At 41.0% G+C, this 26232-nt stretch overlaps 2 protein-coding genes across 4 annotated transcripts in view; one reads left to right on the top strand and one right to left on the bottom strand.

Annotated features, from left to right (window-relative positions):
* Window positions 1-1312: 1312 nt before the first annotated feature.
* On the bottom strand, window positions 1313-21751 carry chd1 (chromodomain helicase DNA binding protein 1). Its single transcript, XM_037484769.2, has 36 exons — window positions 21392-21751; window positions 20035-20149; window positions 18465-18672; window positions 17435-17566; window positions 17083-17279; window positions 15598-15872; window positions 14570-14795; window positions 14078-14178; window positions 13800-13978; window positions 13544-13668; window positions 13146-13362; window positions 12926-13015; window positions 12580-12770; window positions 11262-11450; window positions 10576-10738; window positions 9982-10134; window positions 9767-9838; window positions 9546-9695; window positions 8062-8210; window positions 7765-7861; window positions 7579-7674; window positions 7315-7491; window positions 7039-7199; window positions 6907-6948; window positions 6693-6826; window positions 6020-6158; window positions 5704-5854; window positions 5354-5476; window positions 5096-5245; window positions 4753-5007; window positions 4493-4624; window positions 4234-4412; window positions 3683-3782; window positions 3555-3606; window positions 3226-3469; window positions 1313-2821 (listed from the first exon to the last, which is right to left on the bottom strand). The coding sequence occupies exons 2-36, from the start codon at window positions 20085-20087 to the stop codon at window positions 2539-2541; spliced, it is 5385 nt and encodes a 1794-aa protein (XP_037340666.2). The 5' UTR covers window positions 20088-20149; window positions 21392-21751; the 3' UTR covers window positions 1313-2538.
* Window positions 21752-24132: 2381 nt separating this feature from the next.
* Window positions 24133-26232, top strand: part of syk (spleen tyrosine kinase) — a 32043-nt gene continuing 29943 nt past the window's right edge. Inside the window, exon 1 of one of the 3 annotated variants that reach the window (XM_037484791.2) lies at window positions 24133-24586. The gene's annotated coding sequence lies outside the window, so the exon portion shown is untranslated. The remainder of the gene's footprint in view (window positions 24587-26232) is intronic. The other 2 variants (XM_037484792.2, XM_037484793.2) reach the window with 2 other exon arrangements.

A 26232-nucleotide genomic window follows, 5' to 3' on the forward strand; every position in this document is an offset into this window, starting at 1 on the left:
GAAATAGAAGGTATAGAGTTAGCCTTGACTACCGGTCAATCTTCATTCCTACCCTCACCTATGATCACGAAGGATGACCGAAAGAATAACGTCACGGGTACAAGCGGCCGAAATGGGTTTCCTCAGGAGAGTGGCTGGTGTCTCCCTTAGAGATAGGGGCCCTTTCTCAATACCTAAGACGGCGAGAACGGACTTGCGTTCCCGCGAGAATAGACGCGGGAGGCAGACTCGGGAGTCCTGACTCGCAGGTTCGCGAGAACGGAGAACGGTCATTTCCGCATTTGGAACAGCAGCTGACTTGATGACGTCACCGTCGGCTGGTCTTGCTAATACGTTTTAATTTAGGTTTTGACTTAAATATTTTACTATTAACAATCTGTTGTCTCATTTTCATTTAAAATTAGAAATGGTATATATAATATTAAGCACCATATATACAATCAGTCATAAAATAATTAGCTTTATCATTTTAGGAGGAGGAGGAGGTTGGATACAGTAACAAAAAATAAACTATTATACTAAAGTAGTGTAGTGGTCCTCGTACAGCAAGATGCTGACCACACATCAAATATCTTACAGAGAACTATACAATAATTCATATGTGGAATTGTTTTATTCATTATTATTATAATTTAGAGCTTCAGAGTTTCTTTGAAGTTGAAGTTCTGCTGCCGATTTAGAGTCTTGAGGACGGTTCCCTCATGTCCTTTAATTAAAACATTGTTAGTTTTGTTTATTCCATGGCAACAGTGTAAAAAGTTCATCAGTTACCATCAGTAAATATTACGTACATTTGCAAAACTATCTACAGCTACTTTTAAAAGATAGTAAATAAAACCAGAAAACACACATGACATTATTACCTTATTCCGTACTGCAGCATCCTCATCGCTGAAAATACCATGAAGCCAAATGCTAACAGCAGCTTCTGTAGAGGAGCTTCAATTTCTTCATCTTTATAAAAAACTGAGATAACTTACAGCAGATATTCATGTAAGATGACCCAGAGGCAACTTCTTGTAACTTCCACGTAGACACAGCTTGCTCCAGAAATAGTGGATAGCTCTTTTATCCAAATGTGACATGATTGGAGATGTTTGGTCTTTATTTCTATTTTGGCCTTAAAACGGCAATGGCAAACACCAATAAATCAGCAGTTAGTTCTCACTTGCTTTGGCACCATCTACAAATTGTTGTTTTATGAGTATTTGCTCAATTAACAAACACCACCCATCTTTTAGGAAAGGTATATAATTATCTCGAGGTCTTTACCAGGCCATCGCCGTGATAGTGTAAGACAAGAAGCATAGGGTTTACGAGTTGGTACGAGTGAGTACAGTGATTGATTTTAATGGCTTCATAGACAATATAAAACAGTTTGTAAAAATTCATGCACTTTCAGTGTAAATTCATTTTGAAATATAGAGGAAATCTATTTACAACAGTGTGAACCATAACAGTGACTTCATTCAATTGGGTGGTTCACCACAAATATACTTGGCTGCATAGAAACATCGACATTATTGCCTACGTAGAAAAGAAAACTGAAAGGTAAAGAAAACATTTTTGTAAAAAGTCAAGCTTAAGATCCAACAGTGATTCTATTGAAAGACAACCAGCTTTTTCGGACTGATTTCAAAAGTCAGTTTCTTCCAACATACTGATGCACATCGAGGCAGAAGAAGCTAAGCACTACAGGATAAAACTGAGAATCATTAAAGAACTTTCCCTTTCCCAAAAGTGATATTCAGAAAGCATTATTATGAAAGAATTATTACACAATATCTCACTCATAGAACAAAAAAGCCTGAGTTGATGGGGAAAAGTCATAATGAATCCAAAAAGCCTGAGGAAAAAAAGACAACTGATTTACTATTTTACAAAAATTTACAACCATGTACGTTAAAGAATAGGAAATGATACACCTCGCTCCCTAAAATAAACAAAATCCAGGGGATTACTTTTTGTACAGCTCTGATATGTTATTAAATAATTCACACCTGGTGGAAAATAGAAAACCTGTGATTAAAAAGGAGAAATGCTGTAAATGAGGTACTTCAGGTGGTGAGCCAACCAAACACCTTTACATCAACTTGTAATGCGGATCTTGTGACAGACTTCTCATCGAGTCAACACTTAAATAAGGTAGATAATTACATTAAGCATGATAGAGAAACATAGACAGACAGACAAACATAGAGAACAGTCATTTACAGGATCCAGTGTCATTGGTTGGTGGGAATTGGAGGCAGCACTCAGGGTCAATTTTCCAGAGTAAAAAAAAAAAGTATAAAAATAACAAGTGAACACAACTCGCTGTTGAACACAGCGATGCAGTGTCAAAACTCTTTATTACAAAAATACGCTTAGAATTTTTTTTCTGCCTGTTTTGAGCCGCTCCCTGGTGTTGGTCTCCCGAGTTACCGAGATGAGCTGCAGTGAGAAGAGGAGAGCCATGCTGAAGTGAAGACCACAGTCCTGTAAGGCCTCTGCTGTGTTGAGTCTATGGCTGCTACTGGCAGACCCGGGCAGCTCTTGTTATGTTTTGCGGCTGCTCCAGATCTGCTCCGGTGTGCTCTTGTGATCCGACGAGTAGTCAAAAGGAGAGCGATGGCCCATGGGCGAGCGCGAGTCATAGGGCGAGCGCTGGTCCCGGGGGGAGCGGGGCCCGCTGGCTGAGGCCCGTTGCTCGCTCTGCCAGTCTGAGTGATAGCGGTAGGACGAGCGGTGCTCCGAGTGGGAATGATCCTTCACGTCCTGCCGGTGGTCTCTGCTGGAGCGGAACTCCTCCAGCTTCCTGTGCTTACCGTCATTGTAGAATCTGCACACCATGGCAAATTGTGACCATTAGACAGAACACATTCAATACTCGTCACAAAGAACTTTAATATATGAGTGGGTATGAGCAAAATTTAGCCAACCTCACTCCTGCAAGAAAGTCTGTTTTTTTACTTTTACAGCTCTCTGGCGTGAGCAGAGTTCTGCCGCAGCGACACACACACACACAGCTACATACAATTCAATATCCGTGTGTAACATCTTGCTCATTGTGTTTTTCTGTCTGTTTTAGTTTGACTCCAACTTGAATGGTTTATGTCAGTGCTGCAAAATAAAGCATTTGGAGCTTGGACGCTGATAACTGACTCCCATATTCCTTCAAATGGAGTTTGGCTAACTGCCGAATTGTGTACGAAGCCACACACACACACACACACACACACACACCTGTCCTGTCTGTCTCGGTCCCTGCTGTCTGGTCTGTAGTGGTCTCGGTGGTCTTTGCCGTTGCTGAAGGAGGAGTACGGTCTCTTTCTAGAGTCTCCAGCTGTCTTCCGGTGGGACTCTGAGCTGTGTCTCTCCTTACTGCTGCTGCTCTCGTGGTAGCGACTCGAAGGTGGATGTCTATCTGAGCTGTAGCTGTCCCTGCTGCTATCGTCCTGGTGCGAGTTGTCTTTCAGCCTTTCAATATCTGAGGACAAAACCACAAGTCCATCAGCACGGTGTCAACTAGCTCACCAAATGATCTTTGTACAACAGAAAGAAACTGAATTTACCTGCATGCTTAAAGGTGTGGATGTTTATGCTCCTAGTGTTCTGCTCCATTGCCTGCAGAAAGAATCTAAAGTCATTAAAAGATCACATTGTAATCCAAATGAAGAATTAGCACCAGGCCTTTACATACCTGGGCGTTTTCTTGTCTTTTCTTGATTGCGTGCTTATACAGTTTATGCAGTTTCCTGGCGTCAAACTCAGTGAATTTAGAAACAAATATCCATAGGTTTCTGTGAAAGACAAGCACCATCGGCTTAGAATGTGGAAAATTTGAACCAAGATGCAAGACTTATTCCTACAAATCCTACAGATCCTTCATCATATCAGAAAATAATTATTCTCCCTACTGTCCAAACAACTTAAAAATTTCAATTACTCTTCAGTCAAAATTGACAGATGCTTTACTTTGACTTTCTTAGTCATCTATCGCGTCATTTGCATTTTAAAAACATAATTATTGTATTTTCATCAATAGAGCTTTGAATGATGAATTATACCCCCTTAGAGCTAGTCTAAACAGATCATAATTCACATTTGAGTATTGGCAGATTTCACACTGGGATGGTTAAAATGTAACTGTCAATAATCCATAATCCACATGTGCAGAACTCCGTACGGATCACTAACGGACCATGGCCTCTGCACAACTAGTTGTGTGATGTGTGTGTGTGTTTTACTAACTTCCTCCACTGTTTGATCTGCTCAGGATTAGAATACTCCTTCAGACACTCTGTGATGTGGTCTCCGATTTTAATGAGGCACTGTCTTGTATGTTCAAGCTGCTCGCGCTCCGACAGCCCTTTCTCCGGCCGGTCCAGCTGCTTGAGGGCCGCTTTCACCGGCCGCATCCTCTCTTTACACTGAAACGTTTAAGGTAACATATTATCATAGTCATTCGCCGTATTTGCCATGAACTGAAGGAATGAATGAATGTACATACCACACTGAAGGTCCTCTGGTCCAGTTCCTCAGATTCCTCAGACACCAGCACATTGTCCCCAGTTGCTGTAATATGAAGTGGCACTTCCGAGGCTCTCTTTGTTCGTTCTCGTACCTCGGCCTTTATTTCGATCTGATGAAAAGAATTAGGCACACATTTCAAACCAATCCATCGTCTTTAGTTGTTAACAACTTGTAACCATAGTTATTGCAAAGGTAAAGCGGTTAAGTAATATATTGTAAATAAAATGGGTATTTCACCTTTTCCATGCTCTCTTCTTGTTTATGAATCACTTCCAGAGGCTTTGTTTCTTTTTTCTCTTTTAGCTCCTTTGTATCTTTAAGGTCCCAACTCTCCTCCTTCTTCTCCCTTTTGACTTCTTTTTCGAGGAGGTCCCTTTCTCCTGATGAAGACACTTCTTCCTGTTCAGGGTCCTCATCTTCATCCTCCTCGTCCTTCTCCACCACTCTGTCTGCTCGGTTCCGTCTGCTTGGCGCCTGTACTGGTGCCACCTCCTTAAAGGGTTGAACACGCATTACACAACAACTCCAAATGGAAAACAGGAATAATCCAGTATTTAGCAGAGCAATTGGTAGAATTCACCTTTTCCTCCTCAATTTCCTCCTCATCGTCGTCGTCCGACCTCTTGTCTGATGGAGGATCTGAGGACGTGCTCTTCATCACTTCGTCTGGCTTTGTGGGCTTTATACTTTTGCTTCTTTTACTTCTTGGTCTCCTCTTCCGCGAATTAGCCTGAATAAATACAGACAGGCATGATAGATTCTGATCTATCCATATCTGAAAATCACTTTTATATAAGCATCTTAGTTTGTGACTCAGAGGCCACTTCACTTGACTTACTGTCCCTGCTTGTTTCTGTGCTTCTCTTTTGGCCAGGTCCTTGCTTAGCAGCTTGATGAGGTAGTCTGCTCTGGTCTGGAGCTGTTTGGCCTGTGGCTTCTTGTCAGGGTCATCTGGCAGAAGCTGATCAACATTGGAAACGGTCAAAAATAAATCAGGAATGCCTGAGCACTAACAACACTCTTTTATTCTGTGGTGACATTTGAAATAAAAAAATACACATATTGGCTGGCAGGCAGGCCAAAATATTTGTTTTGAAAAGAAAAACAGACGTTGAAGCATAACGAGGAATGTCATCCACCGTATGTATAACTAAGACGAGATCAAATATGTATTATGCCTGAACTCACCTTGTGTGTGAGATTGAGGTCTGGATCCATCTTGATCATCTCCCAGCTGCCGTATCCGTACTCATAGATTCCTATGAGGAGGCTGGAGTCGTCCTCTTTCCCCCACTCAATGTCAAAGTGTGCTGCCTTCGAGTGGCAGGGAATCATATACCTGGCAAATATAATTAAGATTCACACGTTCAAATATATTGGGATATTTCTAGCAACACGGTCGCTAGATAAACAAGAGAGTACGTGCCATTTGCTTATTTATACTTAATATCTGTGGTTCCCAATTCCGTCCAACAGAAATGAAAGATCTTATTGGAAAGCTTACTTCTTTCTCTCCTCAGGGTCAGCAGGAATGGCCTTGTGGAGTGGAGCCAACTCTTCCTCATGGGAGATAACAAGCTTGGCATTCACCTGGACTCCAGAGATCCTGAATGTAGGGCCTTTCACCTTCCCTCTTCTCCCTCCTGGTGGTCAAACATGTAAGGGCAACAGTTTAATAAATGAGTCACTGTGCAATGAGTATTTCGAATCATGAAGCCCAATTGCTACGTATGCAAACCAGAGTTTAGTTGCTCATTTGAAATGTTACAGTTTAGGGATTGGACTTTTGATTGAGCCATTTTGAAGAATTCACCGTGGCCAAGATAAATGATGACATTTCCCACAACTATCTGATAACTGATGCCCCATGTCTTACGTGTCACTCAAGAACCCCAATTTCAAACAGGTGTTTACTTTTACAAGACGGCTTTTGTCTCTAAACTAATGAACTAAAAAAAAAACTGTGATGGAATCAGTTTTGTGTTGGCAGCTTGTTACAGTTGTACAAGAAACCTGTACTTTTGAGCAGGTTTCTTGTACAACTGTGATTAAAGTTAAGATCAAATGACTCGAGAGGGCTTTATACACATTATAAATGGTGATCAAACAACTCATTATTACAACTCTAATAGAGATGACTCTATAATGGGCAGATTAATGGTAGAAAGATTGCTTACCTGAAGTCTTCTCTTGTCCACATGGGTTTTCTCGTAGTGTTCTCAGACAGCCATTGTGAACCGTATCCGCTAAGCGTTTCAGATCATGTTCAGACTTATCCACAAGCTCAGCATCACGAGCAATAGCATCCAACCTGAGACAAGACACTAGTTAGGCAGACAGTTTTTTTTATTTATTGTTAAAAACGATTTTAAAAAATTGGACGCAGGTTACCTCTCCAGTGGTCCCCCAAACTTTTTATAACTCTTGACAAACCTGTAAATAAAAGTAAAAGATAAACAAGGAAATGTGAGGAGGATGAGCAGATTAAGAGTCATGCTGAGAACTCTAGATTAATATAATTACCTTCGAATCTCAGCGTCGCTAAAGCCCTTGATATTTTCCCGAGGGATGGTTCGGGGCCGTCCTCGTTTCTTTGGCCTTTTCCGGTCGGAGGGGGAGTCGCTGTCAGACCCAGAGTACCTCCTGTTCCTGCTTTGCCGGCCCGAACCGGTGTTAAAGCTTATCTGTTCACACAAACAAAGTAAATCACATTGAAGTTCATTGAGAACCCAAAACACAACTGTGTAGCTCTCAAATAATAACAAGTTCTTATTATATTTGGAAAGAATGCCAGTGTACCTGTTTGGCACAATTCCGCATGCGTGGCAGCAGGTAGATTTCCTCCAATTCCTTCTGTCGCTCCTCCTCCTCCATCCTTCTTCTCTGTTCCTCAGGAATGATGCTGTCCCAACTCCGATGACTACGCTCAGATTCAATATCTATTTCTTCATCGTCCATCATGGAGAAGTTGGCCACCTGCACAAATCAAGTCAGAGCTATAATGCTCAGCTGCTTAAGAACATTGTCAACATTCCAACTTCAGGTCTATACATTTGTATGTACCTTGAACTGGGAAAGCAGTTCTTCTCCCACTGTGGAGGGTCCTGGATCATTTTCCCTGGTCTCTGCTCTTTTGAGGATCTCGTCAATATCCATTTCCTACAGTGGAATAAAGACCATGCTTCTTGAATATATTTCAGAAAACAGTTGTGATTCTGCACATATATCACTCAGTACATTACTACATACCTGAGGTTCCTGCTCCTCACCCTCTGGCTCTTTAAAAAGCTCCTCCGCACCAAACTTCAGGATGGAAGATAGCTCCTCCTTGTTGAATGGTGCTGAACTATACATCAAAGCATACTTAATGTTAAATGAGAGCAGGAAAAGTAAACAGGAAAGAGTACACAGTACAGACAAAATCACTTTAATTGATCCCAAATGGTGGATAAAAAATAATGACATAATAAGGTTGTAAACAAACACAAGTTTGATTTAAGGAGGGTGATAAACAAAAAAAAAATGAAAGGCAGTGAAGTGGCTTGCCTGGAGGGGGCAGCACCGGTATGCAGGACAGTTTTCCCTGTTGTGTCCATTCTCTGGATGACTAGGTGATCCAGCACCATTTTCTTCTTTGCCCTCTCAATAATTTCCTCCTCCACTGAGCTCTTCGTCACCAGGCGGTAGATATTCACCTGCCAGTCCACAAGCAAATAGTGGAATACAAATACTTTTATAGCGCTTTTCAAGATAATTTGTATCAGTGTTTATAACAGGCATTTTCTAGGAGTAGGGTCACAATATTTATAATTTTTTGTATTTGGTTTCTTTTGGAATTTAACTGAATTACAGGCAGGAATGGCATTTAATTGTGGGATTGCGACATGGTGTTACAAACTAGGGCTGTCAAAATTGCACAAAAATGGCTCTAAAAGAACGTCAATAACAGAACAAATGAACTACTTGTATAGGTAATTTGTTAGTGTATGTCTCTTATCATCGTCCCCTTTACCGTAAAAAAACAACTTTTTACTCCTCCTTTACTCTTTACTTAATTTTTTTTGTGGTTTTTCCCATAAAATGAAAATACGAAGCATAGCCGCTAAACTGGAAGTACGCAGATTTTCACAGTAAGAATCGATGCAACCGTCTGTAATAACAGCGGTTACCAGGGTAACAAGAGGAGAAAGTTCATTAACGGATATAAATAAATAATCCTGGTCTGACGGGATGTGTTAGCAGCAGTAGGTGACTACACTCGCTGCTCTTGGCTCTGATATTTATTGTACACGTGTTGTTTTGCTTCAGTGAGCAGAGACAGTTTAAGGAGACGCAGAGTAAACAGTCCGCCACTGGATTGCATACGTCCCGACGTCAGCGAACCGTCGGTCCAACCGCCAGCGCCCCCCCCCCCCCCCGTCAGCGCCACCCAGCAGCGGCCGGTGCAATCGACATCTTTCTCGTGTGTGGCCGCGCGTGCGGAGCCAGCAATATATGTCAATGTACGTGTTACGTAGGCAGGTAACGGAGGGAGCGGTATAGCGAGCTCATCAGATGTTTCCTAAAATTAAACATTGTTCACGAGTCCCAAAGCTCGAGTCAGAGTCGAGTCTGAAGTCTTAAGTCACCGTGTGTGCGACTCGAGTCCGAGTCTCAAACTCGAGTCCCCATCTCTGACACACACACACACACACAACTGATCAAGTGTGTGTGTGTGTGTGTGTGTGTGTGTGTGTGTGTGTGTGTGTGTAAGGTGGCGAGGCTTCGTGAGGCTTCATTCAGTGATAAATATTATTAACATTAATTATTTTATAGTATAGAACCGACATTGAACACTCCGAGTGAGCTGTACTGTGGTAAACTTTTCCTTGGCAAGAAGCTGTTGTAGCCAGTCTATTTTATTCATGCAATATAAAGTCAGTATAGGACCGCGCCCACCCCCAAAGCAGATAGTCACGCCGCTGTTGTTCGCATGTTTTTTTTTACATTCAAGTATCTGTTTAGAGAGATTTATGGCTGCTGTTACTTACCTGTCTTTTCTGTCCAATTCTGTGGGCTCTGGCCTGGGCCTGAAGATCATTCTGGGGGTTCCAGTCTGAGTCAAAGATAACTACTGTGTCAGCCGATGCCAAATTGATACCCAGACCACCAGCACGCGTTGACAACAAGAAGCAAAAATCCTGAGCACACAAATAGAGATTCATTAGACACGTTAGAGTCCTAGTTTATTCTAATTAAGCATGGTACGTACCTCTGAGCCCTCAGCATTGAAATGATCCAACGCTTGCTTCCTCATCTCCCCTTTGATGGAGCCATCTAATCGCTACGCAGATTCACAACATTTAACGTTCACAAATTTACAACAGAAACATGTAGATTTCATTTAATATTTCTGCTCAATCGTTTTTTTGCGCACGTGGGTGCGTACGCACAATATGTGAGATTCTGAGCAAAGAGAGTATCTACCTGGAAGAGGAACTGTCGGCTCTTCAGGTAATCAGCCAGGATATCCAGCATCCGTACCATCTGGGAGAAGATGAGAACTCTGTGGCCTCGCTCCTTCAAACGCACCAGCAGCTTGTCCAACAGAACTAGCTTTCCACTGCTGCGGATCAGTTGCTATCGGAGGAAAAGAGGGTCAAACAATTACTGGTCCAGCCTCTCCAATTAATATTAGAGAATCTATATACACACACAAGTGTTCATTCAGTATGAAATGTGTGCGAGCAATGCATCTGCGTATAAGCATACAGTTTGAGCAGAAACGGAGCAAATCAAAGCACAAACGGGTCCTTTGAGTGCAAGCACTTGATCAAATGAGATCAAAGGGCCGATTGGCTCTTAGTTTTGACGTTACACTGCCTTCTGTCGGAACTAAATGTTGTCTATAATTGTGATATTTAATGAGCGACTATAGAATACAATTCAATTGTGCAATAAAGGACTTAATCTGTTAAACAGCGTAGCATTTGGTTGATAACAATACAGGTTATTTCTATACAATAATTATTAAAACAAGAAAATCAAATAGCATGAAGATATACAAAATAACACACACACCTGTAAGGCTTCAGCTCTGTTAAGGAACTCATTGTCCTCTGGCGGCTTAATGAGGTAACAGTGGTTACAGCACTTCTTCAACTCCATCATGATGTTCAGGAAGCCTGATGTGCTGCCTTTGGTACCTTTACTCAGAGCCTTATAGTTCCTGGTCAGGATCCATCTGATCACAAACACACACATTACTTTAGAAGACGGGAAGATGAAATCCAGCATTGGTTGAGAGCAAGTCACGGGGTGTGCATTATTGAGCCACAATGTACTGTATCGGACCCAATGGTTGCCGGCACCCTCAAACTGTTACATTATTGGACGATAAAGTACAATCGTAACTTATTGCTTAAATAAATCATATTATCAGTTGATCAAAACCATGACATAAAACCTGTCGTCTGTGTGACTCAGCATGAGTTAGAAAGAATGATGCTTGTGATTTGCAAAGAATCGCAAGCTACAAATAAGCCATAAAGGAACACCACTAGTTATTCAATTATTAATTATTATGCACCCTGCACAGAGGAAAGCAGTGATTGGCTGATCTAATAGCGTGGAGAAAAAGAGCTAATTTAAACTGAGGTTGCATAGATTTTAGATTAACTAGAAATCAGTTCTGTGTATCACTTGAGCAGAAGGTGAACACAGATCAACGGAAATTAAGCAGATCTGTTTGCATTTAAAGCGCTTACTTGTAATACTGTTTCTGGATAGCACTCATCTCCACTCGGAGGATCTGCTCCACTTTGGCAGGAAGAGATTTCTCCACATCCTTCTTCACCCTGCGCAGTAAAAAGGGTTCCAGCTCTTTATGCAAGCTGGTGTAGCCTGAGTCCCTGCCTTTACCGTGGGCCTCCTCAAACAGCTCCCAAGAGTGAAACCTTGAGAAACAAGACATGAGTCACACATCAGTGTTGTACTGGCAACTCACGGCTCATGATACAGAAAACAATTCTTGATTCATTCCTTCATAGAAAAAAGCGTGCAAAATAATGTGAGTGTCGCCATCATTTTTACTTTGTTTTTCTTAAGTGTTTCATGTGATGATATATATATATATTAGGGCCGGGACTTTAGCGCGTTAATTAAGATTAATTAATTACACAAAAATAACACATTAAACATTTTTTACGCATTTTTACACTCATTTTTTGTTTCTCACTGGATGAGTTTCGGCGGACCGATTATACTGGAGCACTAGCACTAGCACAAAACAAACCACAGTGAACATGAACGAAGAAGCTGACGAGACCGTGTCGGGTGGCCCCGTGAATGGGAAATCTTATTATAATAAACACACGGATGGAAGCGTCGATAAGAGCATGGTTGTGTGCAAGCTGTGCAACAAGGAATTCGCATCGAGCCTCAAGTATCACCTCAACGCAAAACAATTAGCAGCTAGCATGGACGTACAAGGACCCACACCCAACCCACACTGCACCAGATGACTGGTTTAAGGACCAGGGTAACTAAGTCCACGTCTGAAAAAATAACCAATGTTCTGAATGTACTTGAAAGTATTGGTCTACTTAAAAAAACAGAAGGTCTACTTACCTATAGGCTACCTGAATTTCTGAAAGTACTATATTTCTAAATATGCTATTGCTACACTTGTCTGCTGGAAGTGGTTGAACAAAAATAAAAATCCATGTGAAAAGAATTACTTCTCACTGTTCTCAGGTCAAATATTTATGCAATTAAAATGTGATTAATTTCAATTAATTAATTACAAAGCGTCTAATTAATTAGATTAATATTTCTAATCGAATCCCGGCCTTAATATATATATCTCATAACTTTTTAATATGCAGCAGTGTTTACCCTTGGTTTACAGCTATGGGGGGGGGGGGGGGGGGGGAAATTAAACCCCACTTAACAGCCTATCAGCATCAAGACACAGAGACATTCTGTGACACTGAAAGTCAATTCAATAGATTTTTAGTAGATGAATGCGGCTGATTGTTATTTGGCATAAGTTATTATCTAAATATAATAATCGATATGGCCTACTTCTCGGGCATAATGAAGTGCAGCAGGGACCAGAGCTCTTTCAGGGAGTTCTGCAGTGGCGTTCCTGTGATCAGAAGCCTGTGATTGGACTTGAAGTCCATCATGGTCTTGTAGAGGAGGGAGTCATCATTCTTCAGTCGGTGCGCCTCATCCACACCAATGAAGGCCCAGTTAACGTTTCCCAAAAACGACTAAAAAAAACAAATGTTACTAGTTTTATATACACCAATACCATACTGCACAGCTTTGGAACTGACTTTTACCATTAGATGTGTGCCATAAATAAAAGCAATTATGTGATAAACAGGAAGCCCACAATCCATGATTAGATGCAGTAGCTGCTGACCTTGTCTTTGAGAAGAATCTCATACGTTGTGAGAAGGATGTTAAATTTCAGTCTCTTGCTATGGACATGGATCCACTCATGTGTCCTGATCTGTTAAATTAAAAATAATAGTCATGAACAAAACGCTTCTGCTGCTTGTATTTACTCATCTTAACCTTCAATTACTGTAGAAGGGTACTATGGAATTGTAGCAATAAGATGGGTATGTGAATCACCATACCATATTCCTGCTGCTAATGTCTCCCAGATAGACCACAAAATTCATCTGAGGAGCCCACAGCTGGATTTCTCTCTGCCAGGAGGTGAGTGTAGAGAGAGGCACAACCAGCAAGAAGGGTCCATACAGTTGATGATCATTGAACAGGTAGTTGAGGAAGGAGATTGTCTGGATGGTCTTCCCTAAACCCATCTCATCAGCAAGAATGCAACTGTTGCCTCTATGAATGAAGATAGTCCAGAGGAGAGAAACATTGTTATGGGGCTGCCACTCACTGTTGTGGGATACAGCATATGGCCGTGGAATGTTACATTGAAAGCCCTCCCTCACCCACTCATAATTACAGAATGGACATTCAGGCAATGCAAGTTAAGAAAATTAAGGATTTCTTCAAATCTTACTTGCACCAGGAGTGGGCCATCCAGTTCAAACTGTCCAACTGGTAGTCTCTGAGCTCCAATCCATCCCCTCCTATGTAACTTGGCTGCTTCTTCATAGGCACAAACCTGGGTCTCTGTTTGAGCACCTAAGTAAGTACAAATACAAGTGGTAAAAAACTCAGTTTAGTTTATTTCATCCTGGGAGCTGACCCAGGAGACTTCATTCAAAAGCTAAACTAAATTCAATAACTGCTGAGGAGACTTGGCAGTCCATTACCTTGCAGTCTCTGGATGGAATGGTCTTTGACTGGTTTCTGCTCATGTAATCGTCAATGCATTTCTGGAACTTTCTGCCGATCAGCGCGCCATCTTCCCAACTACATTCAGAGTACGGTAAACCCTGCCACTTGCATAGATAGTCGGGGTAACCAGCCACTGACTTCTGGTTTGAATGTCCTGCTCAAAAAAGGAATCAAACTATTAAATTGGACAAATCCAATGGAATCAAATGTATTCAAAGTCAAAAGCTTCAGACAAGTGAGGTAGAAAGTGCACCTAAGATTCGCTCTACCAGCTGGTACTGAGAGTGTAGGTCATCCATCAACTCTTGTTGACAATTCAAATACTCTATGTCCTCTGGGGAAGCCGCCTTTAACCTAAGCAGAGGAAAAAAAGCAGGAGATGAGCAATCGCCATGTGTTGTAGGCCGAAGAAAACAGTTTTCAGAGGGTGCTAAATACATTTGCAATAACAATAAACAGACATGCTTGCAACAAGATACAAGTTTAAATCCAACAAAGAGAATTTGTGTAGATGCTGATGGCGCTGCATCAAAGGATGAACTAAAGTGACACATTAAACAACAATAGTTTCATTTAAATAAATGAGGTATCCCGTTTTTTTTTTTTTACTTTACATTACAGACATAATAATAAAATGACGCTCGTCTCTTTTATGAGATGGTGTGTGGCAGAATTAGAGTTCTAACGGGGCTAACCCCTCTCCCAGCCCCCAACAGTAGGGGGTTGGTATTTAATAAGCACTCACCATCTCTTTTTCTCCTGGTCCTTCTTCTTAAAATTGTCCAGTTTCTTCATGCCCTTGACATTCTGTAACTTCAGTGTCTCCTCTGTCTCCCAAGTGTTGTGGATATGGGCCCAGTTCTTCCACTTTATCAAATACTGGATCTCACCAGGCTCTTTGGTGTTGTTGAAGGTAGCATTGGGGTCACCATCTGCTTCCACAGCGTATACAGTAGTTACACTTCCTGTTGCTGTTTGGGGAAAAATTAAGAAATATTCTCAAACATATATTTCTATATTTAACCATAGCTAAACAATTTTTTTGCCGGTTACACCGGTTCAAAAGGCGTAAGATTTCCGTACGCTTGGAATTCTTCACGTTTCGCTCATACCGGTGTTACACCGTGGCTCGTCGGCAGAATTTATTTTTACACCTCATCGCAAAGCGCGTTGCGGTCGGAGCGACTTGTCTTACGTGTTGAGATTGAGTCAGGGCTATAACAACAATTAATAACCCAGAACAAACTTACTTTAACAAGGTAAAACACCAGCTTGTGACACAAACAATTTGTAACACTAATAATTGTATTTATAAAAATAATCCCAAGAACTGCATGCTAAGTACAGCTCACAACAAGAAATAACTTGCTACATAAAAACACGGAAAAGAGCGATACAGGAGGAAAAACGAGAGACCAGAGATGCACCAACACAACTTGTGCCCAAGAGAAGAGCCGTCTCTGTTTGGAGGGTTTTTCGTTTTGGAAAATCCGACTTAAGTTATGTTGGATCAGAAAAGGATTTACTGCCAAGTCTGTCGAGCATCTGGTGGAAACACTAGCAGCCACAACATGCTAACATGCTAACGAGCTAACTCGCCGGCCAGTTGCGAGCAAGTAGGCCGGCAAACGGCGAACATCTGTGTAGCTGGCGGTCCTGGGGTCAATGAATCTATGTGTTTACTTGAAAAAGCAATACAGTCACATACTGGGATACCGTCTGAATGGATTTTCGGCCATACCGTGCAGCCCTACATAGCACTGTGTACTTTACCTCTTTTTCTTCCTATCCTGCTGTCCATCACTCTCTCCAGTGTTTCAAACTCGTCTTCCTCAGGTTGTGGGACATCTTCACCCACAACTTCCACCAGGTCGTCCGAATCAGTCTTCAGTTCTTCGTCTTCCTTGTAGCTGACGTTGACTGTGGCCTGCCTACGTTGCCCTGCAGACGCCGCTTTCTTGTAGTTGTCATCCTCATCCTCAGAGGAAGAACACTTCTGGGATTTCTTCTTTTGGTTGCTGCTTTTCTTCCCATTCCGATAATTCATCCTAAATTATTTTTAAAAGTTGAACACTTTGTATTACTTCCAAACAAAACAAAAAAAAACACCACAACAGCTTGTGACAAACAATTTATAACACTAATAATTTATGAAAATTACCCGGCCGGACTGCATGCTGGGTTGTTTGCTGTTTGCAGCCACAACAAGCTAACAGCCTAACTCGCCAGACAGTTGCGGCCGGTCCTTTCTGGGATCAATAAGTTAATGTGTTCACTTGAAAAAGCTATACCGCAATAAAGAATCTTTGGCTACAGTGATACAGATTTTGGGCCATATCGTGCAGCCCTATTGGGGACCACTGGTAAGATAATATAAAATATTCTACATTAGTCCTACAATGGGGAAATTCACAGGTTTGCGGCAGCAAAGTGGACAGGGCACACAAGAAGCATAAAAAAAACAACAAGAGCAGCAGTAATTGGCAAGTCAAAATATAGTAATTGACAAAAAAAAAGGAGTGCAAAGAAAACCAATGTAATACGTATATGCACACAGTGTATCACAGCGGTTATTGCACATTGTCTTCTTTATTGCCCATATATTTTAGTGTTCTTTGGTGATTTGATGTTCTGGGGTCTACTGGGTGCAGTTGGATGTGCAGCCTGGCAGCTGTGAGAAGGAAGGACCTGCGGTACCTCTCCTTCACACACCGGGGTGAATCACCCAGGATCGGAAGTAAACTAATATTTTTCGTTGCATAAATCTTGGCCACATAAATCACATAGATTAAAGCGTTTGTGTTGACAACCCTAATAAATATACCTCTTTTTGTGCACTTTATTTTTTAAAGGCATATACTATGCATATTTGTTTGTTAATTATTACTTTAACAGCAGGAATGTTCATGGAGCTTTGGCACTGTACATTTGCGCTCGGATTTGTTTTTTATTTAAAAGTTTGGAAATTAATGCTTTTTTTTAAATCTGATTAATTGAAAAGATAATTGACAGAATAATCAATTCTTAAAATAATCGTTAGTTGCTGCTCCCAATTACAGCAAATAAATACCCCTCAATACCACACCAAAAAATAGAGCATGTTATAACATATTGAATGTTAATTCAAGTTTGAGCAGCACTTTAGCATGTCAAATTTAACACAAAATAAGCAAAAGTGCAATGTGTATTATAATTCCAATACAAGAATATCTTGACCACTCCTACCAGATATATATTAAAGGGAAACTCTCCACTTACTTAGTTGGAGGCTTTCTGCTTTTGATTTTGTGACTAGGCTCATAGTCTGATGCAGTTTCTTCACTGTTGTCCTCCGCTGAGGAGTCTGATCCAGAACCACTTGCAGACCCAGAGGCCGATCCAGAGTCGGAGGAGGCTGAATTTCTTCTCCTTTTGGATCCACTTGATGTGTCAGATCCATCGCTACTTGAAGAGTCCTAGAAGAGTTAAAATCAAAATGAATTGACAGTTTATTGTGAAAATCCATCATAAAAATGTCAGCTAAGTAAACGGATGACATATCCAAAGAGCAGTAATTAGTTCACTGTCAAGCAGCACAAAGCAAGTATAATGGCGATCAATTCAAACAAACCTCATCAGATCCACTATTTGAGGAGCTTTGTCTCTTCTGCTGCTGCTGCTGCTGCTGTTGTTGTTGTTGGTGTTGTTTTCTGAGCATAGCTGATCTTTGCACTGCTAGGATACTTGGGTTTGACTTCCAGAACTGCAATCAATGAGATCAGTGTAAAGTTCCCAAAAAAATGCAAACAGGTTGACAAGCTTTTACTTGAGTCAAGCAGTTTTAAAAACCCTAAAAGGTGCTCTGAAAGTCTGTGTTGTGACTTGAGCCGCTTTTACACAGCCTGTTAGACGCGGGTATGTTGCACCATTATTATTATTGTTATGCCTCATCTTCTGTATGAAACGTATGAGGGGACGGATTCCAGCGCTGAGCTGTCAGCAGAGGAAGTCACAGAGCCAAGCCACAGCTATGTGAAACGGGACAGCCGACAGTTCCTGTGATGTTGGCTTGCTTTTTGAAATTGCATTCTAGGGAACAATAATCCACCGTTGCTTGGTTCCGTACAAAAAAGCAGAGGCAGTGCAACAGTGGGGCATCTTTACGACAGTATTGCGGAATCGTGTGTAAAGGCTTCAGATCGAAGGTCAAACCATCTGAACTCCAACTCTTGAGTATTGCAACTCATGCATGTCAGCTATTCCCTGCATTAGACTGTTGTTCCAATAGAGATGCAAGAAAAACCTACAGGTGAAACTCGAAAAATATATATCATGCAAAAACTTTCAGTAATTCAACTTAAAAGGTGAAACGAATATATTATAGACTCATTACAAGTGAGATATTTCAAGCCTTTATATGATATAATTTTGATGATTATGGCTATATAATACACACACTTATTAGTTTCACCTTTCAAGTTGAATAACTGAAAATAATGAGCTTTTTCACGATATTCTAATTTTTCTAAATTAACTACCACATAGGCACATGGCAATTATGTACGATAAACGTTACAGCTGACATAATGATCAACTCGATACATTTTATCCACATGTTAAGTTAGAGTAAAAAATATTTGCTAAAATTCAAATTTCTTTACCTCAGCTCCATCGATGTTTGACTTATTTGGCGGTTCCATCTTCTCCTTGGTTTTCTCTGTGTCAGAATCTGACTGGCTGCCGGAGTCGGAGGCACTACCTGAATTACTGCTCCCCGATTGGCTGCTGCTGCTGGAGGAGCTGGAACTGGAGCCTGAAGCGGAGCCTGACGCTGAGCCCGATCCAGAACCAGATTCATCGTCAGAATTACTGTCAATTTTAAAAGAGAAAATAATGATATACATTCATAGATAAATCTTTCACAAAGAAAACCAGTTTCTAACAATAGACTTATTAAAAAAATTAAAAAGGTGACAAATCATGCTCATTTTAAGACTCACTTGTATTTACACTTTCACATGCTTTGATGTTAAAAAGCATGTCATTTTTCTCCTATTGTCTGTGTGATCATCACTTTATTTAGCTTCTGTCTAAAACGATCAGTGTAGCCCCGGTCTCTTTAAGCCCCCTCCCAACACCCACACCAGACCAAGCGTTCTGTCCAGCATTATATTTACCGTGGTTGAAAACATTCCTTTTCAAAATGATTTCCCTAAATCCACAGCACAACCCCAAGTATTACCATGAAATTGTCTTTTGGTTCTTGTGCCTTCTAAGCCTGGGATGTCATGTAGAGAAATGTGCTGAACTGTGTAGCGAACTATAGCGCATTTTGAGGGTTGAGTGGCATGATAGGGGGAGGGCCACAGCCATGTAATCAGAAATCAGGAAACGTTTATTGCCATTATATGTTAGACATACATGGAATTTGACTTGGCGGTTGGTGCATGACGGAAGACAGTACAATAATGGACAGCAGACAACGTAGTGCAGCAATAAGATAAAAATAAAAATATAATAAAATATATGGTATGGGTTAGTACGCTGAAGCTATGGGTTAGTAAGAGACTACTGCATGGTTTGATGACGTCCGCAAACTCCAGAACCTCAAAACAGGTTGTATTTATTTGTATTAATTAATTATAGGAATCATAAAAAACATGCAAGCGTTTTTGTTTCCAGCATTTTGGGCTTGGTTGAAATGGCAGGCAGCCCCAATATCAAAGTTGAATTTTCATATGTCCCCTTTAAAATCTGCATTTATTAATTTACTTGTTTGGCCTCTATTAAACCTGTTTGGCATCTATCATGACACTGATACAGTTCTAGCTTGTGGCTTATTTATCTTGAAACGACAGCAGGATAATTTACATCCATGTTAATGCAGCCAGAATGCCACCATAAAGGCAGGGATCTCTATATGCTGTAAACTTGATGTAGCCTCTGCAAAATAACAATGCCGTTAACAATGGTGGGATTTCATTAGACCTAATAAAAATACATATTTCAATTGAAATGAACTGAAGATGGCAGTGTGGAAGACAAATAAATGGGACACAGAAGGTATGAAAGGATTCTTCTCCAATCTTAAGAAAAGGTTTTAGATTTATCGTTAAAATAAAAATGTATACTATCAGCTTTGTGACAAGAATACACAAAAAAAACTTTTTTACTATACATCCACTCTGATGTACTTTTGTGAAATTTGATTAACTTAAATTAATACTTTACCTTGATTCACCACTGCTGTTGCTTACACTTTCATCCTCACTGCGTCCAGCCATGTTAAAGTCCAAAAAACAGATTGCCCCTGACAACCTGGAGTATTATGTTCGACGTGGTTGACCTGTATGAAGATACACAGAAGGGAAGTTAGATATAAGTTAGTGTCTGGGAAAGCCCACAACAGTGCCTTGATCGAAGCTGGCTTATGTCAGTAACACTGCAATATGCATGTAGATTTTAGCCGTATTCATATTAAAGTTAAAAGTTAAAACTAAAGGATGCTCGAAAGGCAGCAGATCCCTGTAACATTAACAGTTAACGTTAGCTGTATTGGTTTCCCACACCGCAGAGGCCTATTCGGCCTGCTCGGCAGCAGCATGTTTTCATTTCCACACGAAGCTCCGTGGGCACTCCAAACACTAAAAAAACACTTTAACCGTAACCAGATATAAATCAAGGCAGCAGTTCGGTCACCAATGGCTAAAATTTAGCATGTAGCTAATTAGCTACTACAGGCTAATGACGCAAATATTAACGTTAGCTATTGGCGGGGTACGTTGGCAGAAATGTATTCAGGCACCAACGCGCCAGACACCGTTTTATCTCCGAACTCCAAAGGAACGCAACAAACATATCGGCATTATTGTATTTCTACCAGCAGATTCGTTTGGCCACTTTATTGCGACATGTAAATAGCTGTTATGGTTGTTATAGAATGGTCTATTAATTACTGTTTGCTAACATTAGCTCGAATATGTTGTGCTAATTAGTATGTTTTTTGCGTAACACAATCATAACACTTGTAAAACACCAAGAGCAACAGTTCGCGTTATAATTCTATAATATGTACCGCAACCATGCGAGTCAGTCTTGACATGCCGTTCAGTATATATTATTCAACGCTAACGTGGGTTCGATATAACGTTACATTAAGTTAGAGGGATGATTGTCCAGCGTTTACTTAGGTTGCCAAGGAAAGTAGCGTTAGCTAACGTTATGAAGCACGAGGCTAGCACGGAAGCTAACAAAATGACAAAACTTTGCGCTAGTTCATTTTAGCAGCGAGCCGCCGGAATGTTCCTTTTCCGGTTCTTGTCGATACCCGGCGTTTAGCAGTAAACGGTATTTAACTATGCAAATGTATGTGCAAGTAGTGGGCCACGGTAGAGTACTCAACTTATTTAGTATTTATTAGTAAACCTAAATTAGCTAACCTAACTTCACCCTCTTCCATCTTGTTTTCATTCGCCGCTCACTTCTCGCGGCTTTTACTACATCAACATGCAACGTTAGCCAACTCGCTCATTGAAGTAGGGTATAAGTAAGTCATCGCTGTATATTACCGGGTGTTATTTACGGTTACCTGGCAGAATCCAATGAAATTGTTGTTCAAATCCTCCTTTGCGCTTCAGAGGTTCTTTCTTGTCTTAAATAGGCAAGCTAGCAGCGGCGGTAGCTAACGCTACCTTACGCTAGCTAGCTATCCCCCAGTCAGGGAGCTCAGCCCCGAACGATTCAGTTCGGAAGAACTGGTGCAGTGTTGTTTTTTTCCTCTCTTTCCAAAAACCGAATAATCCCCCCTTCCCGGTGTAGATGTAAGCAAGGATCCTGCCCACTGGTCAACTGCGATTGTAGAAAACTTGCATTTCAATACAGGGTCTTCCTAGAACCGGCCTCCGCCATGACGCCGTAGGGTTCACTTCACTAGGAAACCCCGGACAGTGACGTCACGATTGTGCGCCTCATTACAATTCATCAGCAGCAAACATCTGGACAAGAAATACTTCTTCGGGACAAATAGACAAAAAAAAATAGTAATATGTGGCCAAAAAAAAAATGCTGCTTATGACGGTGAATTTGAAACATGTTAGGGAATTAGAAGAAGAACAAACATGATTGATGAAGAAAGAATAATTGGCTAAAAAGTCAGAGCCAAGATAAATTAACCAAAGCAAAACGAGGCAGCTGAAGAGTGTAAGTGATCATACTTCAAATGCCGAAGTATAAAGCATGTGGCAGATTAAGTTTGGGGAAAGAATCTCGCTGATTGTCACAAGCCAAACAAAGGATATTTAAAGACACAGAAGTGCACCAAAAGTCACATGTTAAAGATTATTTGCATTTATCTACCTCAAACATTGACTCGAGAAGAGATCTCCCTATATTAGGTCTGATCATAACAGCTAATAAGAGACTTGAGGTGTATTATTCACATTATGATTTATTCTCAGTAGCTGGTGAGATTTGGATGAAAACAAGAAAGGTTGTTGTCTTGAACATGGAAATAAGTAACAGTGTCTTGTTTTCAATGTTCACAAAACCTTATGGAGAGGAAGGCTCCAATGGTCAAACTGTAGAGCAACTATGGAGTTAATTGTTTGTTTTAACCTAATGTGTAGGTTAACTTGGATTTGCAAGAAATGACTCAATCTCTTGGTTTGAGTAGCTAAGGGATGTGTTGGATTAGAATAGATAATAAAATGTCATTAGTTGGAGACCCAGTGTAATTATACAGTTAGGTTACGGGTATTAATGCATGCCTAATAATATAAGATATTTTTCTGTTATTTAAGGTGCATATCTATTTTGTGGACCGAAATACAGTTTTACAGTTGCAATAGCCTGTTTAAAGTATTCATATAGCCAATAACTGATCAATCCCAATTCTGCTAATAGATGGAGAATTGATGACGATATGGTAGCCTTCATGTTTTGAATTCCTCAGACATAGTCTAGCAGTGCGGTGTACTAAGCAGATCGCATGCAGCTGATAACATTCATTACAACTTGGACTAACCCCTTCAAAGACTTGGACTTCCAAAAGACTGTGTGTCAGCATCTCCAGTACTGAACAATATCACTATAACATATAAGTGTACTAATAATTGTGATTCAGTGTGGTTGGATAGACATGACAGAACATATAGCTTAGATGAAATAGATGAAAATACTACTGAAGCTCCAATAAAAACGGGATGCCAAACAAATGGTACATATAATTTATTCATTGAAGACTTCATTAGATTATATAGTGCCTGATAAAAAAAAAAGGTAAAGTCATTTTGCTCAAATATCTGGAGACAACAGTATTATATAAAGCTTGGAGATGCTAAAGCCCTAGCTACAACACCTACCTGCCCGTAGGTAACTAAAATATAATGGAAATATCTGTCCCTCTGTAACAGAAATTATACGATCCACGTATCTTGTAGTGAGAAGTAGCTGCATTACATTACATTACATGTTATTTAGCTGACGCTTTTATCCAAAGCGACTTACATTGCATTATAACCCATGCATTACATTTTTGCCTGGGGAGCAATTAGGGGTAAGGTGTCTTGCTCAGGGACACTTCAACATGTCACATGGAGCAGCCAGGATTCGAACTACCAACCTTGCGGCCCACAGCACACTGCACTACTCCATGCGGCACCATCCATCCACCAACATGCATGGAACTATTGTCTTTCAACCAAAGTTCCAACAAAACTGCTCACAACCAGATCCGCCCCACAAGCATGGTGTCACGTTATGTTATGGTCTAGTCATGAAAAAGCTCAAAGCTGTGGAGATGACACAGTGCGGAGGAACACCCTCCTTCTTTTGTGCTCTGACTCTGAAGAAATAAGACTATATTTCAGATGCCATTCACGGTTGCAAGGGCATTTCAATTATACATCAAAGGAGACAATGTGTGTGCAGCTGTATTGTTGGTTTGATTTGTGGAACGATCTGCAAGGAAGTGAATTACAAACTAAAAGTGGAGCCCAGCTCTCTCTGTTAGAATCATCTGCATGTTTTGCAGCAGCACCACCTGCTGGTGATATATATGTGAAGCATAAGGAATCACGCTTCGTTTATGTTCAATACATTTGATGCGTACCTTTTTTGGACCAAATTATAATTAATGCATCATTACAAAAGCATGTGTATAATAAGGAAAGATGGAAATATTTGGACCGAATCTACCTGTTTATTTGTTTCGGAGAGCGTCATAAGGAGGTTGAGTGAGGTTGTTGGTCCAATGCCAGCCTCTCCCATAACGCCTAACCCAGGCCCTCACTGACGTCACCTGGTCTATGAGATGGCGTTAATTCGAATGGGACAGTACTTTGCTGCAATATACCACGTCGCGATTATAAGGGCATTGTGTACAATTTGTACTTCGTGATTTGAACGTCTTCCAGGGTTTATCCTACGATATAAGATTTAATTTCAATCAATCTTCCTCCTCGTTAACTTTGTTTACGGTCATGGACCAATAGGAAGCGACCCCTGAGTCCAACGAAAGCACACACTGTAAACATTCCCATGGAGGGGGGACGGGACCACGCGACTCTCCCACGGGCTGCTTTTGTTCCCTACGTCACTGAGCACGGGATGACAGACACACCAGTCCTCAGGGTGAGTGTTGAACCGCGCCATGCTGACACTTCTCCTCAGGACTGCATGCACCAGATGCCCCACGGAGCGCAGGTGCAGCTCCTTGTGGGGCTGATGCGGTGGAGCAGCTACACGGGAGAGGTAATGCGGCGGAAGTAATCACTAGTACAGCCAGGTATCCACGTCCATAGCATCACGTTAGCCCGTCTCAGACACTAACATATCGTGTGTGTCTTAAACCGCGCATGCACGTGGACGCATGTGGGATGAAGTCACTGCATGAAGCTTCATTGTTGCCTGATCGAAACTGCAAAATGGAGCAGAAACTGGGCTCGATGCGTTGTGCATGAACTGTGTTGAGTACTTCCGAACAGTCCCTGCACATAGGACGCGGCACGTTGTTACACACTCCCAGCTGCAGGTTTGCCGCGTACTATTTGATGGAAATTGACTGCAACGTTTCTTCAGGGCCATGAATCATGTGACCTGGTGACGCTTTGTCTTCTTGGGGCATGTTCTTCCTTTAACTGGTCGGTAATTGTTCCAACATTCTCTTTATTTACATGGTATGCTGGACAAGAAATTTGTCATGGTGCATAGATGGCGATGGAAAATGAAAAAACTTAACAAATAACAATGAAATAGACAATAGAAAATTAAAAAAATAAAGTGCACAGGCAAAGAGATAATAATGAAAATAATAAACTATACACAATCGTGTGACGGTGTCAAATGTATTTAAAAGTGTCAAGTGTAAATGGAGTCAGTCAGTGGAGGACCTGGCTCCGACGGGAACAAACTGTTAGTGTGGCGTGAGGTCCTGGTCCTGATGGACCTCAGCCTCCTGTCAGATGGAAGGGACACAAACCACTTTTGTCTTGGGTGAGAGGCGTCGGCTACCATCTTTCTAGCCTATACTACTCCCCCTTATACACTCAACCACTAGAGTCATTAGAGAACTTCAGATGGCATCACACAGTAGTACTGGGAGTCAAAGAAAACAGATTTCTATACTGTATGTTAACTTGTTGTTGTAGTTGTATTGTTCTGATAACATTACTTTAAAATAAAAGCGTGCAATATAACTAGTTTTTAAATAATTATTGAATTTTGCGCATAAAGTGATTAATCGCTGTTAATGACACAACAGTCATCGAATTCATTTTGTTCTTCTTTGTCATATATATATTTATATAAAGTGAATTCAGGTATATTGGGGACACCAGGTAATTTGGGACAGCATAAGGAAAAAGCATTTTACTTCTCCTGTGTGATGTCATCTACGTGACTCATGTGACTTCAGTCCTAAGCAATGTCTTAGCACCCCTAACATTACCATAGCCTTTTCAAGGCAGAAGTAAAATTTCCCAATATACCTGAATTCACCATACATATACACAATATAAATGAATTGATCCTTCAGACAGACATCAATATCTATGAGGTGAACCAGGAGAGGGCAGTGCCAGTTATGCCAAGGGAGTTCAGTTATGCCTGAAGACATGAGAGGAGGATGGAGTGGTTGATAATGTCTAAGTCGGCGATGAGGTCAAGGAAAATGAGGATGGTGAGGAAGTCAGAGTAAGCAGAGAGGAGTAAGTCATTTGTGATTTTCATTGAGGCGGTTTCTATGCTGTGTTTTGAGCGGAAGCCGGATTGGAAGGGTTTGTAGAGATTATGGAGATTGAGGTGGGACTTGAATTGTGATGCCACAGCTTTCTCAAGGACTTTGGACAGGTACGGGAGGTTGGAGATTTAGCTGGTAGTTGTCTGGGATGTCGCAGTCGACACCAGTGGGGGTAGAGAGTTGAAATAGGGGCA

The sequence above is a fragment of the Pungitius pungitius genome, chromosome 18 (genome assembly GCF_949316345.1).
Source record: "Pungitius pungitius chromosome 18, fPunPun2.1, whole genome shotgun sequence".
Taxonomy (NCBI): Eukaryota; Metazoa; Chordata; class Actinopteri; order Perciformes; family Gasterosteidae; genus Pungitius; species Pungitius pungitius.